The following is a 19,142-nucleotide window of genomic DNA, read 5'->3' on the forward strand; positions in this document are numbered from 1 at the left end:
GTTTTAAATGCCACAAGTAAAATCCTTAAACTTCAAAGTATTAAAGCTGTTTCATATGGCTGTAATATGTTATCTGTATATTTGGATGAAGTAAATGAATTGTAATTTATTTCAGGTGTTTCTAGAGGACTTGGTTTAGGTGCTTCATGTATAAATGATCCTGTCCCAGCTCCTCCAGCCCCTCGAAGCTGGACTCCAAGTCCTCCTTATAGGTGCCAGCAGAATGGTATCCACTCAAGAAGGGGCAATCAGAGCAAAGTGGGAGAACAATCATGCCACCTAGGATCCCATAGAGTTTCTACCGCAGAATCTCTAAGAAATGAATGTGGTGTACATAGCAACCTCTCAGTTATTACCAAGAAAGAAAATTCATATTGCAAACCTCGCTCGTGTTTGCAATTATCAAATAAATACGAACCTGCTACAAACACTAAATGTGATTTAACAGATATCAAAGTGGACTCTAATTCAGCTGACAGTGATAACAGCTCTGAAATAGTTGATCTTTCCCATAAAAGAATGAAAGCTCACTTCTACCGCAAGAATAAACGTTCGTCTCGCAGTTCACGCACCCAGAATGTGTATCAGAGAAAAAATACGGGGAACGGAGAGATATGTATCAACAAACAACCTAATGTATTTGCTAATAATCTTGACCAATCCAAGAAAGGATTCATCTGTAATGATCATCCAGCCGCATGTTCTAGCTACTACATATCACCTTCAAAAGGGCCGCAACCTTTGTCTTCACACAATCCCACGGTGATCATTCATGACGACCAAAATGTCAGAGGATCCCCAAACTGCCATGCTGGACTCAATCAGGGCCTTCAATATGAGGGAATTGAGTATGGTCAATCTCATAGGAATTTATTTAATCTTGACCACTCTCGTAGACTAGAGACTGTATTGCCACAGATAAGGGAAAATTCTTCATCCCCTGTTTCTTTCGCTCCAGCAACGAGATCTCATTGGGTACATGCAGATAGTCAAGTTAATAATCAGGTACAGTACTGTATTCATAAATTTTTTTGAAGAATATTTTGAGTCGTGTATGCTGTACCGTACTGTTTGTGGGAAAAGGTTCTTGGAATGTTGTCTTGATAGCCCAGCTACTATTAAACCATGTTTAATGCAATTGCTAGTGACACCTTTTCTGTCATGAGGCACTTGGTAGATGTAAGAACTTTATAGGACAAAGCAATGTCTTATGCACTGGCTACTTTCCTCTTGGTAAGGGTAGAAGAGACTCTTTAGCTGTGGTAAGTAGCTCTTCTAGGAGAAGGACACTCAAAAATCAAACCATTGTTCTCTAGTCTTGGTTAGTGCCATAGCCTCTTTACCATGGTCTTCCACTGTCTTGGGTTAGAGTTCTCTTGCCTGAGGGTACACTCGGGCACACTATTCTATCTAATTTCTCTCTTTCTTGTTTTGTTATAATTTTTATTTGTTTCGTAACCGAAATACAAACCACGCTATTTACATTGGGTTTACCTTTCGGCGTAGCTGAAATGAAGAGCCAATAGTTTTTAACGAGGGTTGACTACCCCCGCGCTAGTTAGCGGGGGTAGGGGGGTAGGGGTAGGGATAGCTTGCTACCCCTCCCCCCCACACACCGGTGATTTGCTTCACTTCACTTTTGGCTCCGGCGATGAACAGACGTGTCTGTCCATCGTCCTCGTTGACAGCCTTAATCTTTTTCTGCTTTTTCTTTCAGTTTGTGTGTGTGTGTTTAGAAGTTGACCACCTTTATTGTTCGCTATGCGCAAGTGCCCTGGAATTGCCGGCCGCCCTTGTGGTACTTTTATGTCGGCTGTGGACACGACGTCGTGGTGACAGAGGCTTCCGACGGGGCGGGTCAATCCTCTGCAGGTGCCATTGTGGATGTTGGTGCTGTCGGCTCTCCTCCCCCTTCCGTACATCCTTCGAAGGGGGAAGGGAGTCCCGCGGGCTCTTCTGCTGCCCAGCCTCCCTCTAAGGGGAGTGCTTTGACTGAGACTACCCTTCGGAGGACTGATGGTCCTGACGATCTTCCTCATGGCCGCCTTCGCCGTAAGGCTCACCGTCCGCTGCGTCGCAAGGGCCTCCCGTCTCCTTATAAGGGTGCTAAGAGGCGCCTTTTTGGATCTTCACCTTCTTCCTCCGAAGGGGACTCTCCTCGCCGTAAACAGCCTGCAGCTCCAGCTTCCTTAGACCTCTCTGGGGATCGGTCTCTTACGCCTTCCAGACCTTCAACTTCTGGGGCAGATGTTCAGCAGCCTGACCTCGTCACCCGACGGGCAACGGTTCCTTCGGGGCAAAGGGATTCTTCCCTTGCGCGTGCAGTGTTAGCGCACAGGCGCTCTCCTGCTCGTCAGCGCTCTCCTGTTCGTCAGCGATCTCCTGTTCGCCAGCGCTCTCCTGATGATCGCCCCTCTTCTCGCCAGCGCTCTCCTGAGGACATCCTTCAACCTATTGTTCCTGTTGAGCGCCCAGCGCGCCAGCGTTCCCCTGCTCGCCCTTCTGCAGTGTTAGCGCACAGGCTCTCTCCTGCTCATCAGCGCTCTTCTGACCGTCAGCGCTCTTCTGACCGTCAGCGCTCTCCTGTTCGTCAGCGCTCTTCTGAGGACCATCGCCCCACTGCTCGCCAGCGCTCCCCTGTGGTCTCTGAATATCCTGCAGTTCCTGTTGTGCGTCCCGCGCGCCATCAGTCTCCTGAGCGCCCTCGCAATCCTCAGCTTGTTCCTGCACAACATCGCTCGCTTTCTCCATCGCGTGTTTCCAAAACGCACGTACGCCCACACGCCCACGCGCCTCCTGTTCCTGTGCCTGTTCGTGAACGTTCGCCTCTGCGCCCCGCGCCGACTGTTCCCTCACAGGATTCCACGCGTCGCCCTCTTGCTCGCCAGCGATGACCAGCTCGCCAGCGATCACAGACGCTTCAACGTTCGCCTGCTCGTCAGCGTTCTCCTGCGCGTCAGCGATCACCTGAACATCGGCGATCTCCAGACCGCCCGCGTGACCTATCGCCTGCGCGCAAGGGTTCTCCAACGCGCCGTCGCCCAGAAGATCTGGAAGGACATGGGTCGCCTTCTGTTAGCTCGCCCTCGCGCGGTCGTTCGCCTACGCGATCTACACGCTATCGCTCGCCAACGTGTCACCATGCGCCAACGCGCCATCACTCGCCTACGCGCCAGCGTTCACCAGCGCACCACCGATCGCCTGCTCGCAATCGCTCTCCCACGCGCTACAGGTCTCCTGAACAACGTCGTCAGCGGTCATCGGAGCGTTCTTGCTCGCCCACGCGTCAACACGCTCCCTCGCCGACGCACCAACGCGTTCGTTCACCGGCTCGCCCACGCGCTCGTTCGCCTGTACGCCCTCGCGCCCACTCGCCTGCACGCCCGCGCGCCCGCTCGCCTGCGCGCCCGCGCGACCACCGTTCGCGCCGGATTTCGCAGCCCGTGACAGCAGCAGGAATGCGTGTCGCCAGACCGAGCTCAGGATCGCCTCCACCAAAGCGCAGGACTCTTGTGCAGGATAGGGAAGACACTTCAAAGAGGTCAGTGCGACTTTCTTCCCCTTTTCCTTTTCAGGCAGGTCCAGTGGTGTCCACTCCGAAGGATCGCCCGATCCCCTTCCTTCCAGCGGGGATTTCGGACTCTGTGTCCGTGGAGCGACAGACTTGGTTTGGTCCTCTGATGCGGGCGTTAGGGAAGGCTATGAAGCCAGCACTCGCCGATCAAGGTCACAAGCCAACGACTGCCTCACCTCCGCTGAAGAGAAGGAGAGGAGTGGACTTCGTGGTGACTTCCCCCAGGGAGAAGTTGGTTCCTAAGAGGTCTGTCGGGAAGGCCCCTTCCCCTTCGCAGGCGTTTTCTCCTTCTCCCGTGGACGAGGCTTTTCATTGGTGGGTCCAGTGAGGTGATAGTCTCCCCCTCGGCACCAAGGGGGGAGCCTTCTCCTCGGCACCAAGGGGGGAGCCTTCTCCTCATGGAGGAGAATCGTCTCGCGCGGAAAGTGCTCTCCGAACCTCTTTGTTGGGATCCTGTATCCCTCTCAGGAGGGAACCCAAGGACTCCAAGACCATCCCGAAATCGTCTTCAAGGATTCGCCAGGAACCCGCTGCTCCCCGGGAGAACGTCCACGCTTCGCCCCAGGAAGAGATTCCGGGGACAGGAGACTTAGCTGCCAGCCCGCAAGGAGGAGACCAGCAAGAATCTGAACATGCCTTCTGGCAGGTCCTGAGCCTGATGAGGCAACTCAACGGGTTCATGGACCCCGTGATCGTCCGCCGTGAAGGCAAGGACACGGTCCTGGACCAGGTGTTCGATGTTCAGAAGGCCCCTAAGACCAGTGCGGCTCTGCCCTGGTCTCGGGGATTGAAGAGTGCCAGAGCCAGGGCCAATGCCCAACTCGCGATTCTTGCCTCCTCCAGTCGTTCCTCTGCCGGGAACAAACTCATCCCACCTCCTCGTCTCCAGCAGAGGAGGTATTTTGAGATCTTGGGTGAATCTAGTCTCGCTCTTCCTCTCCATTACTCCGTAGAAGAGCTGGCTAAGGGAGTTCCTTTCGAGAAGCTCTCCGCCCGGCAGGTGTCGTTCTCGGCGTCGGAGATCCTGAGCCATGAGAAGGTCGCGAAGTGCGCCATGCAGGCCACTTTGTGGCTGGATATATGGCTAGGAACTCTGGGCATCCTATTGCGCTCCGAGGACTTGTCTAAGAGACCAATAGGAAGGCCCTGGAGACCTTCTTACTCTCGGGCACCCGCTCCATCGAGTTCCTGGCGCACCAGGTCACCACCCTGTTGGCCAACTCGGTATTGAAGCGGCGTGATGCGGTGACCGAGAGGTTCCACCCGAAGGTCCCCGCCGTGGATGTCTGTAGGCTCAGACATGCTTCCCTCCTTGGGGAGAATCTGTTGGAGCCACAGGATATGGAGCGAACGGCTGAGAGGTGGAGGAAATCTAGCCAGGACTCCCTCCTCCATAGGGCCCTTACAGCTCGGCCCTATAAGCCTCCAGCTCCCCAGCAACAGCAGCAGCAGCCTCGTAAGGCACCGAAGCAGGCACCGGCAGCTAAGAAAGTGGTGTCTAAGCCCCAGCCCTTTCCAGCCAAGGTCAAGAGGGGCGGTAAGTCCTCCAGGGGAGGCAAGATTCCTAGAGGGAGTGGCCACGGCCGCAAACACTAGGAGTGGCAATCCCCCTGCGTGTCCACCTGTGGGGGGATGCCTTCGACGTTGCGTGCACAGGTGGCAGCAACACGGGGCTGATGCTTGGACGGTTTCGGTAATCGGCCAAGGCTATCGCGTCCTGTTCATAACATCTCAACCTCCCCTGACAGCGAATCCAGTGTCGTTGAGCTCCTATGCCATGGGATCGGTAAAGGGGCTAGCCCTTCGGGCAGAAGTCGAGACCATGCTCAAGAAGGATGCTCTCCAGGAGGTCGTCGACGGCTCCCCAGGCTTCTTCAGTCGACTCTTTCTTGTGAAGAAGGCGTCTGGAGGCTGGAGACCTGTCATCGACCTCTCTGCTCTGAACGAGTTTGTCAAGCAAACTCGGTTCAGCATGGAGACAGCGGACACGGTCAGACTTGCGGTGAGACCTCTAGACTTCATGTGCACACTGGATCTAAAGGACGCGTACTTCCAGATCCCAATCCATCCGTCTTCCAGGAAGTACTTGAGATTCTGCCTAGACGACAAGATCTACCAGTTCAAGGTGCTGTGTTTCGGTCTCTCCCCAGCACCTCAGGTGTTCACTAGAGTGTTCACCCTGATTTCATCTTGGGCGCACAGGAACGGCATCCGTCTCCTTCGTTATCTGGACGACTGGCTGATCCTAGCAGACTCGGAGTCGACCCTTCTTCGGCACCGAGACAGGCTTCTAGGTCTTTGCCAGGATCTGGGGATCGTGGTAAACCTCGAGAAGTCCTCTCTGCAGCCGTCTCAACGACTGGTTTATCTAGGCTTGCGGATAGACACCAATCTCCACAAAGCCTTTCCATCAGACGACAGGATAGCAAGGCTGAGGAGGGTGGCGGTACCCTTCCTCAGGCGAGAAGAGCTTCCCGCCCAATCGTGGTTGCGTCTCTTAGGTCATCTGTCCTCCCTGGCTCGTCTGGTTCCAAACGGCCGCCTCAGGATGAGATCCCTGCAGTGGCGGCTCAAGTCCCGGTGGAATCAGGGATCTGATTCCCCGGACGTTCAGGTCCCGATAGGATCTTTGGAACGGACGGGCATGCGGTGGTGGCTGGTCGACGAGAACCTGCGAAAGGGAGTGAGTCTTCTTGTCCTCTCCCCGGAATTGACACTGTTTTCGTACGCGTCAAAAGAAGGGGGGGGGCCGCACGTTCTGAACCAGAGGACCTCAGGCCTTTGGTCAGAATCAGAAAAGTGCCTGCACATCAACCTGCTAGAGTTGAAGGCCGTCTTTCTGGCTCTTCAACAGTTCCAACGGACCCTGGCGGGTCACTCCGTGGTGGTGATGAGCGACAACACCACGGTAGTGGCTTATATCAACAAGCAGGGAGGCACTTTTTCGCAGCAGCTATCCCATCTTGCAGTAGAAATTCTGAGGTGGACCGAAGTCCACTCGATAACACTATCAGCTCGCTTCATTCCTGGCAAGAGGAATGTGCTTGCCGACAGTCTGAGCAGGGCCTCGCAGATAGTGAGTACCGAGTGGTCTTTGGATCCTCAGATAGCCAACAAAGTCTTGACTTTGTGGGGTTCCCCGACCGTGGACCTGTTCGCGACAGCGTTGAATTTCAAGCTGCCTCTGTACTGCTCCCCAGTCCCGGACCCCAAGGCTCTCTGGCAAGATGCTTTCCAGCAACGGTGGGACAACATCGACGTGTACGCCTTCCCACCGTTCTGTTTGATGAGAAGGGTGCTCAACAGGACCAGACTATCGGTCAACTGTTCGATGACTCTGGTAGCTCCGCTATGGCATCACGCGGAATGGTTCCCGGACCTTCTGCAGCTCCTGACGGAGCTCCCGAGAGAATTCCTCCACGACACGAGCTTCTCAGACAACCCCACTCCAACATCCCTCACAAGGCCGTAGCTTCGCTTCGGCTTCACGCCTGGAGACTGTCCAGCGTCTCCTCACGGAGAGAGGCTTTTCGCAACAGGTTGCGAGGAGAATGTCTCGGCACCTGCGAAAGTCCTCTGAGGGAGTCTACCAGGCGAAGTGGAGAGTCTTTTGTGGTTGGTGTAGTGGGAGGGGTATCTCTCCACTCGATGCCACTATTCCAGCAATAGCGGAGTTCCTCGTATATCTGCGGGAGGAAATGCGCCTTTCTGTCTCGGCAGTGAAAGGCTATCGCTCAGCCTTAAGCTTGGCTGAAAGGCTGAAAGGCGTGGACATTTCTTCCTCGCTAGAACTCTCTCTACTCATACGTAGCTATGAGCTTACCTGCCCCCAGTCGGAAGTGAGACCTCCTCCTTGGAACGTGGTTCGGGTCCTCAGGGCTCTTAAGAGACCTCCCTTCGAACCATTACGCCAGGCCTCTGATCGCCACCTGTCTTGGAAGATGGCTTTCCTGCTCGCTTTGGCTTCGGCCAAGCGGGTTAGTGAACTTCATGGTCTCTCGTACGACATCGCCCATTCAAGGGGATGGGGGGGAGGTAACGTTCAGGTTCGTCCCTGAGTTTGTTGCCAAGACTCAGAATCCTGGAGTGCTGGATCCTCGGTTTGACTCTTTCAGGATCGCGAGTCTCCGTTCTGTAACAAGTGACCCAGACCAGCTGCTACTATGTCCAGTGAGGTGTCTGAGGTACTACTTGAAGAGAATAGCTGCAGTCCGTCCTCAAGTGCGAGCATTGTTTGTAAGCACAGGCAGGACGAAGAGGAAGGTCACCAGGAACACCATCTCGGCTTGGATTCGAAGGGTTATCCACCACGCCTTGAATCCAGACCCCCCTCCGTCACGTCGCCCTAGGGCACACGACGTCAGGGGTGTTGCTACGTCCCTGGCCTTCAAGAGAAACTTCTCTGTGACGCAGGTGCTTCAAGCTGGGGTCTGGAAGCGTCAGATGACCTTCACAGCCCACTACCTGCAGGACGTGACCCACAGGAGCCTCGATACGTTTTCTATCGGCCCTGTGGTGGCTGCACAACAGCTGGTCTAACCTCAGGCTCCTTTATGGACAAGTAGCAGTAGGTTGAGGGCGTTGTTACCCGGTTTTAGTCTGCGTGAATGAAAGAGTATGTCTGACCCTTACTTCTTCCTTCATTCTCCCCTCTCTTGGGGAAGCAGCATCCTGGTCTTCGCATAGCTGACCTCGACCTCTGCAGGTAACCCATGCTTCCTTGTGCTCCTAGTATTAAGCTTAATACTGTCGCGTCCCCCATACCCTGACGAGGTGGTATTGGGAACGTTCTATCCTAGATTCCTATTTAAAGGTCTCAGGTCAACTTCATAGGACGAGTCACACTTTCCTCCACACACAACTTATGTAGGCCACTCGTTCCTAGCAAAGCAAGGAACTTGTGAGGTGCAGGGGCTCCTTCTCTCAAGTGCTACTCACTGAGAGGCGGAGTCCCCGGGCAAAGCCGAAGTCAGTAAGGCTGGGGACTTTCCACCCTTCCTAAAGGGTAAGTCACCCAATGTAAATAGCGTGGTTTGTATTTCGGTTACGGAACACATGATAAATTCGGAGATACTGTAATTTGTGTTTTTCCTAACCATACAAACCTTAGCTATTTACACATATTTGCCCGCCAGTCCTGTCCCCCAAGTCAAGTCCTACCTCTAAGTGAAGTGAAGCAAATCACCGGTGTGTGGGGGGGGAGGGGTAGCAAGCTATCCCTTCCCTACCCCCGCTAACTAGCGCGGGGGTAGTTAACCCTCGTTAAAAACTATTGGCTCGTTATTTCAGCTACGCCGAAAGGTAAATCCAATGTAAATAGCTAAGGTTTGTATGGTTAGGAAAAATACAAATTATCTCCGAATTTGTCATACTTTATATAGGAAATATTTATTTGAATGCTGTTGCTATTCTTAGAATATTTTATTTTTCCTTTTTTCCTTTCCTCACTGAGCTATTTCCCCTGTTGGGGCCCCTGGGCTTATAGCATCCTTCTTTTCCAACTAGAGTTGTAGCTTAGCAAGTAATAATAATAATAATAATAAGTGTAAAAATTCATGGAAGTTGTCCTGAATTGTGCTCTCAAAATTTATTGAAATACTTAAAAGGAAAGAATTATGATAATTTCAGTACTATTCTGGAAAGATATTTTTTAAAGTACAGTATCCTTGCTTGACCATTATAAATTTATTTGATTCTTTTAGTTTTCTAATGTCACAGACTTTCCTGTGGTGGGTGGTAGTTTATTAATTGATACACCATCAACTGTTGAAAATTTTGGGAGTTAGTGTAAAGGGTAGAAATTAGAAATATGTAATGGTATTGATTACTATATTATTGATGCTTTGAATTGACTATGGTTGCTGAGTATGTAGAACAAATTAGTTTATCAATTTATATTGTAAGTTTTTATTTGTAAGTAATCATACTACAGTATTTGTTAGATATATTTCACCAATAGTTTTTTCATTACTATGGATAATAGCTGAGATACTTGGAAATGTATGATATAAGTATTCACTGGCAGTACATTAATTTTAATTGGTTATATAAAGTACTATACAGCTCATGATTGTTGCAAAATTTTCACTTATTATGAGGGTGAGAACAGGTGTAAGAAATGATTTAGCAGCTAGAGTGGATATGAATGTGTTGAGATGGTCTGGCCCTGTAGAAAGAATGGAATGTGGCTGTCTGCTGCAAGAGTTGATTTGGAAGAAGTACAAAAGGAAGGCCAAGGCTTGGGCTTATGGATGGAGTGAAGAAAGCTCTGGGTGATAGGAGGATAGATGTGAGGGAGGCAAGGGAGCACGCTAGAAATAGGAATGAATGGCGAGCGATTGTGACGCAATTCCGGTATGCCCTGTTGCTTCCTCCAGTCGCCTTGGTGACCGCTGAGGTAGCAGCATTAGGGGATATAGCATATGAAACTTCATTTGTGGTGGATAACGGGGAAGAGTGGGCTTTGGCACCCTAGCAGTACCAACCAAACTCGGCTGAATCCCTCGTCGGGATTGGAGGAGCGATGATTGTTAAGTGGTCTCCTCGCTTTAAATTTAGCATATCAGACATCATTCCAAGTGGTCCCTTATTTTTATCGCTAATTTGTAAACTCTTATCATGGCAGTTGTTAGGCTATATTGCATCTAAAGTATATGACAAAAAATTTCAAGGAAATTACCATTCATAGAAGATAAGATAGATTGAAATCATTCAAAAGATGTAAAAAGCTAAAACCTAAATAATTAGCAAAATGGAAAGGCATAGAGCTGAAACAAATATGATATAACTATTTGATTTCAAATCTAGCAATTGCAAATATATTATGATGCATACTGTATTTTAAAGCTGAAAGTCACACCATGAATGAATTGCTTTGTGAAATTTATAAATGCAGGCATTTTGTCGCATGTTCTAATTGGATTACTGTAATTAGGGTTTTTAGTTATTTTTTATATAATCTTGTTACTGATTTTTTTTTGCTGTATTTTTCAGATCAGCACTGCATTTCTTCAACCTGCAGGAGCTAACACTAGTCGGGCATTTAATCCTCCTATATCTAAAAAAGACGAGCTAATTAAGAGGGACTTCGCTGACAAGTATGGGTTTTGTCAATCGTGTGGACACCATCCAGATTCACATAAGGTTAGTACTGCATATAGAATTTATAACTACATTCCTGAACATTGCAACAAAAATATTTTATAGAAATCTTCAAGTGTGACACTGTAAGTTTTATGAATTTTTTGCTTGAAGGTTTTTGTGGTACAATACTTACTTTATTCAAGAAATTGGCGGTAAACGAGTATCTTGGGATCAAACAAACCAATGCCGCAAATATATTTCCCAGCATAATAATAGCAATAATGATGATACAGTAATAATAATAATACAGTAATGATAGTAAGAAATAATAGTTATAAACTAGTAATGACTAAACAAACAAATAGACAATCACTTTATTGCTAACATCTGCAAACTATATGATGATGAGTGCATCTTGTCACACTCATGTCATATAAAGACATTACCATTGAAAATTATTAAAGAGGTGTAAATACATACAGTATATTTGTTCCTACACACATACAAACATTTCGTCTTTGAACTTTTGTCATTGGCCGCAACGAGAAAAATCATAAGTTGCATCCTATCCAAGGCTGTTTGATATTTTTCTCTTACCATTTAGTTTCAATGGTTGGTATTGGCTTCGTGGTAATGATGAAGTAGGAATGTAGGTTGGACACTGCATCGGTTTATGACTAAATCGATGATACATCCACTCACTGTGTTCCTTAGGGTCATGATTGTTTGCATTAATTTCCACTTACTGATTATAGATTGGGGCCTCCCATTAAGGCAGGCACTTTCTCTGAGGAATTGGAAGGCTTGTCCAGAGGTAGATCTGACTTTCCGGAACATGTTGCGGGCGACCATGTCTCCTTCCGAGTGGTCCCTTACAGGTGACAGTGGAGAAGTGAAGAACTGCTTTGCAGGACTCCCTGGTCTATTGTGCTGTCTCTTTCAAGGGCTCTGGCTCTTTAAGAGTGTCTCATGCCAATCTTTTGGGTGCGGTCATTCTTGTGTGATCGGTGATAAAGAAGGCTGCTGGGGACTTTATTTATAGTTTCATTTCTAATCCTGTCCTGTCATTCAACTCTTGATATTCATGTAAGGGCTTTATTCTCAAGTCTACAAAATCTGCTAGATATTGTTTCGTTGCCATACCATGACTCATGCCCGTACAGTAACACTGATCTCGCTAAACTCATATATAGTCTGATTTTTATATGTAATTTCAAGCGATTTGCTTTCCATATTTTACTTAACCTAACCATTGTCTGGCTGGCTTTTTTTCAATCTTTCATTAAACTCAAATTCTAAAGATGACTTGAATTCTAAAGAATGGACCATTTGCAGACACTTAATTTATTTTTTGTTAGTTAAAGTCTGTAAATATCTTGGTTATTTCTAAATACAGTACAGTAGTACCACAGTTTACACTGTTTCTGTATCCATCAATTCCAACTTTAAAAGGATCATCCTAAAATGTTTAAGTGGAAAAAAAGGTTTACTTTACAGAGTTTTACAGTACGTTGCGTTGGTCTTAACGTCGCAAAATTACAGTTGGCCCTCCGTATTTTGGGACTGTGGTGGCTTATTGGAAACGTCCCTGCCTGGGGATCTGCCCAACTGAGGTTCAAGTCCCATTCAAGTTTGATAGTTTCTTTTAGTATCTGCAACCTCACCATCCTTGTAAGCTAAGGGTGGTTGCAAAGTCATCAGCAGCCATTGCCTACCCCTCCCTGGTCCTATCTTTGGTGGAGAGGCAGCTTTGGCGCTGATAATACTGTAAGTATATTTGGTCAGTATCTAGGGCATTGTCTTGCTAGCTATGGCATTGTCACTGTCCCTTGCCTCTGGCATTCATGAGCGGTCTTTAAAAACCTTTAGGTAACTGAGACAGGCATGAAAAGCAATAATATGGGAATACTCGCTTCCCTAGGGTGGCTTAACTCATAACCTACCAAGTCACTGCCCATTGCCAACACGCCGTTGACTAACACTCTAAGTAAACCACTGTACTGACTAATATTTTTTTTTCTTAGTTTTTACCACAATATGAATATTGTGTTGATACATAAACACATTTCAGTAAGTGTACAGTACTTGTAAACACTTGTACTATGTACACAGTAAGACTACGGTACACATAACACAAGTAATCGCTACACTTATACACACATTTAATACATACAGTAACAACAAAACACTGTTGCTGTGTAGAGGGAAATGTCGCGAAGCATGCAAGGTGCAAAGGAACACGATCGGTTTGAAATCTTTGGGTCGTGAGAGTACTTATTTTGAAATCACAAATATGGGAATTTTTATTTAATAGGTTATATGGTTCTCTGTATCGCGAATCAAGGGCTGACCGTAGTCTTTATCTGCAGGTCATCTACTGCTGCCCATCTTCCTTGTACCTACATTTGTCAGTTGACACGTCACTTGCCAGTGTACTGTTATGTACTTGGCCAACATAGTACTGTAGTGATGCTTGATTCCTGATATTGTTAACATGCTTTACAGTACCTGTTCATGTCAATATAGCTTACTACTTGGATCCGTTGAACTATTTCACACTTTTTCACATATTATTATTATTATTATTTGCTAAGCTACAACCCTAGTTGGAAAAGCAGAATGCTATAAGCCCCGGGGCTCCAACAAGGAAACTAGCCCAGTAAGGAAAGGAAAGAAGGAAAAATAAAATATTTTAAGAAGAGTATCAGGACGAGAAAACAACTATCTCGTTTTAACATAAAACAACAAAAGATTGTATCTGTAACTCTTAGTTTTTCTTTACCCAGTTATTGTAAAATTGTATAGAACTTTTCACATGAATTTGTAGCACAGCTGCCATTTAGAATTTACTAGGCTTTAATTGGGAATTATTTACTTATGTCATTTTAAGATGGCTTGAAGCATCTACAGCTATTATTTACAGCCGGGGCAGTTTATAATAGTAAATGAAGAAGTGTAATTGTTCTAAGTAAATTTGGTTAAGTTTATATAAGGTTGTAAAAAGTACTGATGAAAGTTTGCTTCTATCCAATTCATTTCCTTTATAGATATCCCGGGGTGTGAAAATGATAACTCGCAGTACGCAGACTCCCTGGGGTTCTGTTCTTTGCGTTGGCCAAGTTAACCAGACTCAGGAGACTACAGTTGACCCTACACCTTCCTTATCATGGGATCATCTAAATCATAGTCCCTCTCCTGCCTATCTACAGACAGTAGTAGTAGAGACAACCAGAGATGATGAGATCATTACGGAGGAAGATGAGGGAGAATTTAGAGATAGCAACATTACCGAGGAAAGAACTGTACTCCAAGGTAGGGATGATGTGATTTATTCTCCGCATCTTGAAAATGAAGAAAGAGGAGCTGTTGGTGGATGGTAGCAAACAATTTCCTATGTCTTGCTTTGTTGTTGAATATCCGTTGTTATTTTTTAAAGTAGTTTGAAAGTTAGTGTGCTTGCCGTAAAATTTAAACTGATTGTTTAATGAGGAGATAGATTAAAATAATGATCGTATATTTGTTTTATTATTCAGTACTTGAAAATCTTTTATTATTTTATTGGTACTTTTTTAAAGTTATGAAACGATTTTTTCATTACATTCTAATATTTTCATAGAATAAATATAAGTTGGATATTACTAAGAAATTTCTAAGTAAGATTCAGACAATGCGCAATGTGTCTGGTACAAGTTATCTTCGTCACCCTAGTTCCAATTTCATGACATTGAAAAAAAAATGAAAATTTCCTCCATCTATCAGCCTCGTTTTTTGATTCATTGGATCCAACTATTACTTCTAGGGTTCCCAATACATATTTTTTACAGACAACTTGCATATAACCACACAAGATCTGTGCTCTCCAAGAAAAAGTATAAATGCAGAATTCTACCAGCTAACCTGGAAATCCTTACTATAGTCCATTTCTTTTAGCGATGCATATTTGCACCGACTCGCATCGGTGCCCTTTTAGCTCGGAAAAAGTTTCCTGATCGCTGATTGGTTAGAATTATCTTGTCCAACCAATCAGCGATCCGGAAACTTTTCCGAGCTAAAAGGGCACCGCTGCGAGTCGGTGCAAATATGCATCGCTAAAAGAAATGGACTATAGTGGCGATATATAGTAGTCTGGAGGAGGAGCATTAACAATCGGGTAACTGCCCCGGAGCAGGATCTCAGAGCATTCTCAACTTAAAAAGGCAGCATAGGCATGTCAGCCCTAAAGTCCTACGAGCTCCAAATCCTCATCTGACGTGTCCAACCAGTGGCAAGGTATGCAAGTCTAGGACTGGCTTAATGAGCCATAGCAATGAACATTGATGCCCTAAGTATTAGCAACAGTCTGAGAACTCATCATAATATATTCATCATCTACTGAAGAACATCGAATGCTGTAATCGGTAATGGTTGACTGCTTTGATTAGTTTAGTTAGGCTTTTCATATGTTCCTGACACTATAGTCCATTTCTTTTATCGAGGCAGATTTGCACCGACTCGCAGCGGTGCCCTTTTAGCTCGGAAAATTTTCCTGATTGCTGATTGGTTAGAATTATCTCGTCCAACCAATTAGCGATCAGGAAACTTTTCCGAGCTAAAAGGGCACCGCTGCGAGTCGGTGCAAATCTGCATCGCTAAAAGAAATTGACTATAGTTCATCCTTTTTAGATTTGAAGAACATGCTCTGCTGAAGGGTAATAAACATCAGTACTATCGATTTGATTTTTATTATGTACAAATGATACCATTTAGGTAGCAGCATGATAAAAGATGCAACGATAGACAATTTGAGTTACATTCAAGAGATGTATGTACCAAAACCTTTGAGAAGACCATTAAAAAAAAACTAACATATTTTACAGTTACAATTATGAAAATCTTAATACTGTAATCTATGGTTAGGTTATAATATATGCATAGAAAAGGTATATTTGTTAGGATAATGGCACTAATAATCACAGAAAAGTATTATTTTGTCCAATGCTTAGCTTCATGTTTTGGCACACCATGTTTTACTATCGGAACAACTCCTTAAAGATTTTAAGCTCTTTCAACACCTCATTTGGATTGATGTGATCGTAACACTTACAGTGTAATCTTACAAATGAAAGATGCGACCCATCCCGATTCTCATTGTAAACTCCGGAACTCACATTCATCTTTAACTAACAGAGGCAGATGCTGCATTCGGCGTATTTGTACCACAGATTTGGAAAGTGCATCACGGACTGTGACCATTAGATATATGTGGACTAACTCTTGATTGTTAGTGGAGTAAGGAATTATAATTGTAGTCTCATAGAATTATATACATTTTGTGTTAGCAGAATATAATACCCTTAATCCAGTTCTTGGTTATTTAGTATTTTGATAAGATGTTAGTGTTTTACAACTTCTTCATAAAAAACTGACCTCATGATCAGTACTTCCCCCTCCCTCACTCTTTCCCTATGTCTATATCAGTCCTTTGTTTAGTTTGAATTCAGTCACCATCTCTTCGTTTATGGGAAAGACGAGCTTTGACAAACCGGGAAAATTATTTTGTTGCATTTTTCCTCAAACGGGCTCTTCCTCCATTTTTAAGTTTATTTGAGATTCAGCGGAAATTTCGTGGACATAAGCAGCATTATCCTGGCCTCTCATTTCAGTTCGGTCGTTGGAATTTCCTGAGATTGTGTAGACAAAGACCTGTGGTCGTTCCATGTTGTTGTCTTCAGTTCTGGCCGATTCTTCCGTTTCTTTTGCAGCATCCTGTTTTCTTTCTCTCTCGGCATCGCATGGTTTGGCCCTGGGACTCATGACGTACTAAAATGGATAAAGGAAATGGAAAGGGACTGCGTTTCATAGCCATGCATACAGAGCGTTAAACAAAAACAAAAAGAAAATAATCATAATGTGGCATCAGGGAATGTTAGATCAGTTAGAAATTTCACATTCAAAATGCATAAACATTGATGAAAGATGCTGTGTTTATGACTTGATTCAGTCAAGGGCTGTGAATCCTTTTTATTGTTATGAAATGGTTAGAAAATGGACAACATCTGCAGGAATGAAACACAGAACTCAAAAGGCATGTACTGTTTGTAGCAGTTATAGTTAAAGTATTTTTAAGACTTAAGTTATTAGTAGATGTGTGCTTTTGTGAATGATTTAGGCATGCATGCAAAGTGACACTTAGTTTTACAGTGAATAAATCAAGAAATTACCTTTACCTTATGTGCAAATAAACTTAATTATAATATGCTAACGCTATCATTTTTATTATTTGGTTACCGTTTTATTTACATGTGTTATCTTCCTTTTCTACCTTTTTATGTACACTAAATCCTACCTACACTAAGGAAAAAGAGGACTGGCCCATTTGATGTTAAATAATCCAGGAGAGATATGAAAGTTCCTGATTAGGCGTACATACTGTAATTGTATTTCTTTAAGTCATTGAGTGGTATTGGACATAAATTACATTCGATGGCGCTCCTCCTTCTTCTTCTTCTTTGTCTGCATCTTAACCCAGCCACTGAAGGGGGGGGGGGGGGGGGGGATGGCAAGCCAGCCATAACTAGGTGCCAGTCCCAAGCCCGGGTAAATGGGGAGAGTTGGCAGCAGGAAAGGCATCCGGTCATGAAAAGTTAGCCAAAACAAATATGGCCATTGAAAATTGAGAAAAGATGCAGACAAAGAAGAAGGAGGAGCGCCATCGAATGTAATTTATGTCCAGTAATTTTTGTAAAATTTTAATTATACCTAATAAAACAGAAATTACTGGACTTAAATTACATTCGTTGGCACTCCTCCTTCTTCTTCTTCTTCTTCTTTGTCTGGATCTTAACCCAGCCACTGGGGGGGGGGGGGGGTTTGCAAGCCACCCTCAACTTGGTGCTGGTCCCAAGCCCAGGTAAATGGGGAGGGATGGCGGCAGGAAAGGCATCCAGCCATGAAAAATTAGCCAAAACAAATATGGCCATTGAAAATTGGGAAAAGATGCAGACAAAGAAGAAGGAGGAGGTGCGCCATCGAATGTAATTTATGTCCTGTAATTTCTATGTTTTATTAGGTATAATTAAAGTTTTACAAAATTTATAATATTATATATCAAGGGAAAGGAATTTAGTCAGTTATGCGATAATAAATGTTGTGAAGACTTATCTTGAATATTTTTTGTTCTAAGATGATTTAAGTAGTGTCAAAAAAAAAAAAAAAAGCGGGGGGGAGGGTCTGGAAGCTAAAGTGGCGAATGATTTAATAGAAGTTGGGGCTCAAAGGGTTAAAGTGTTTTAGTTTCATTTCCATGATTTTTCACCAAACAATACTGTATTCTACCCCCTAATATAAACAATTCCAGGATAAAGTTTTCGGTATTTAATCTCAGGTCATTTAAGCTTTCCAATTCTCAAATTCCCCTGAGATTACTACCAGACTATCTCTCTGACTAATGAAGTTTTCAATGTTTGCTTATTTTACTTTGCAAATATCTGCCATTTTAAAAGATTGCAAAGTAGTAGAATATTTCACATATATTGTTAGTTTGGTCTTTGATTTGTTAGTAGTGGAAAAAAAAGAGCTGAATAGAAAGAAACAAACTGATTTAATAAATGAATTAGTTTTTTTCATTTTGGGTGTGTGTTGGAAATGGCATGCCAAGAAATCTAATGTACAATAGTTCAATGGGTTGAAGAAAATAAGAAATGTGGTTGTGAAATGGAGTGGTGTACTGTACCTCTGCACGGCGAGTGATAGTAGGACTGTCAATTGTTTTGTGTCCTGTGTAGGATTCCCTGAAGAAGCAACGTGAATTATTATCTGCCATGAAAGGAGAATGGGTACTCGGTGTCATTCGAGAATATAGACCAATTTTGTAGAAATATTTGGACTTATGGGGCGATTAACCCGGGTCTAAAGGAATAAGGTTGTAAAAAGTACTTATGAAAGTTTGCTTCAACCCAATTTATTTCCTTTCTGGGGCGACCTGTGACGGCCGGTGAAAGAAGTCCTTCTTTACACTTTTCTGATATAAATCTTCCGAATATACCAGAGAAAGATAAAAGCATGGAATGCAGAGGTTACTACCCTCGCGCGAGCACCTTGTGGGTGTCGTGTATACAACAGGGGCGTGTGAAAACCACTATTCACAGGCTGTCTTCCATTTAGATAATTCCTTCATCAAAGGGAAGGGCCGTAACAGACCCTAGAGAACACAGTTGGACCACGCCACCGACACCTAACACGCGCGCCTTTATAGATATCCCAGGGTGTGAAAATGATAACTCGTGATAGACCAGGTTACTTGAATAAACGGTCACTTTAGTGAGAAATTAGTACCAAAAGAGAGATTTTGTATATTCCTCCTAGGCTTTATGGTGACAGTAATTTATGAATCAGAAATATGATTGACTGTCATATTCGAGATGTGAGAAGAATAAATGATGTAACTGAATTTAAAATATCCATATGATTATGATTACATGATTTTAATATTGGAAATCTTTTCAGT

The 19,142-nt window shown here is 44.8% G+C and overlaps 2 protein-coding genes across 2 annotated transcripts in view; one reads left to right on the forward strand and one right to left on the reverse strand.

Annotated features, from left to right (window-relative positions):
* Positions 1–14,171, forward strand: part of LOC137642276 (uncharacterized) — a 38,509-nt gene extending 24,338 nt beyond the window's left edge. The window contains exons 3-5 of the mRNA XM_068374805.1: positions 116–1,005; positions 10,568–10,717; positions 13,705–14,171. Of these exons, the coding sequence (XP_068230906.1) occupies positions 116–1,005; positions 10,568–10,717; positions 13,705–14,037 (1,373 nt within the window). The 3' untranslated portion in view covers positions 14,038–14,171. The remainder of the gene's footprint in view (positions 1–115; positions 1,006–10,567; positions 10,718–13,704) is intronic.
* Positions 14,172–15,382: 1,211 nt separating this feature from the next.
* Positions 15,383–19,142, reverse strand: part of LOC137642804 (open rectifier potassium channel protein 1-like) — a 146,746-nt gene continuing 142,986 nt past the window's right edge. The window contains 1 exon segment of the mRNA XM_068375670.1: positions 15,383–16,456. Within this exon segment, the coding sequence (XP_068231771.1) occupies positions 16,208–16,456 (249 nt within the window). The 3' untranslated portion in view covers positions 15,383–16,207.

This window comes from Palaemon carinicauda, chromosome 6, assembly GCF_036898095.1.
Source record: "Palaemon carinicauda isolate YSFRI2023 chromosome 6, ASM3689809v2, whole genome shotgun sequence".
NCBI classification, from domain to species: Eukaryota; Metazoa; Arthropoda; class Malacostraca; order Decapoda; family Palaemonidae; genus Palaemon; species Palaemon carinicauda.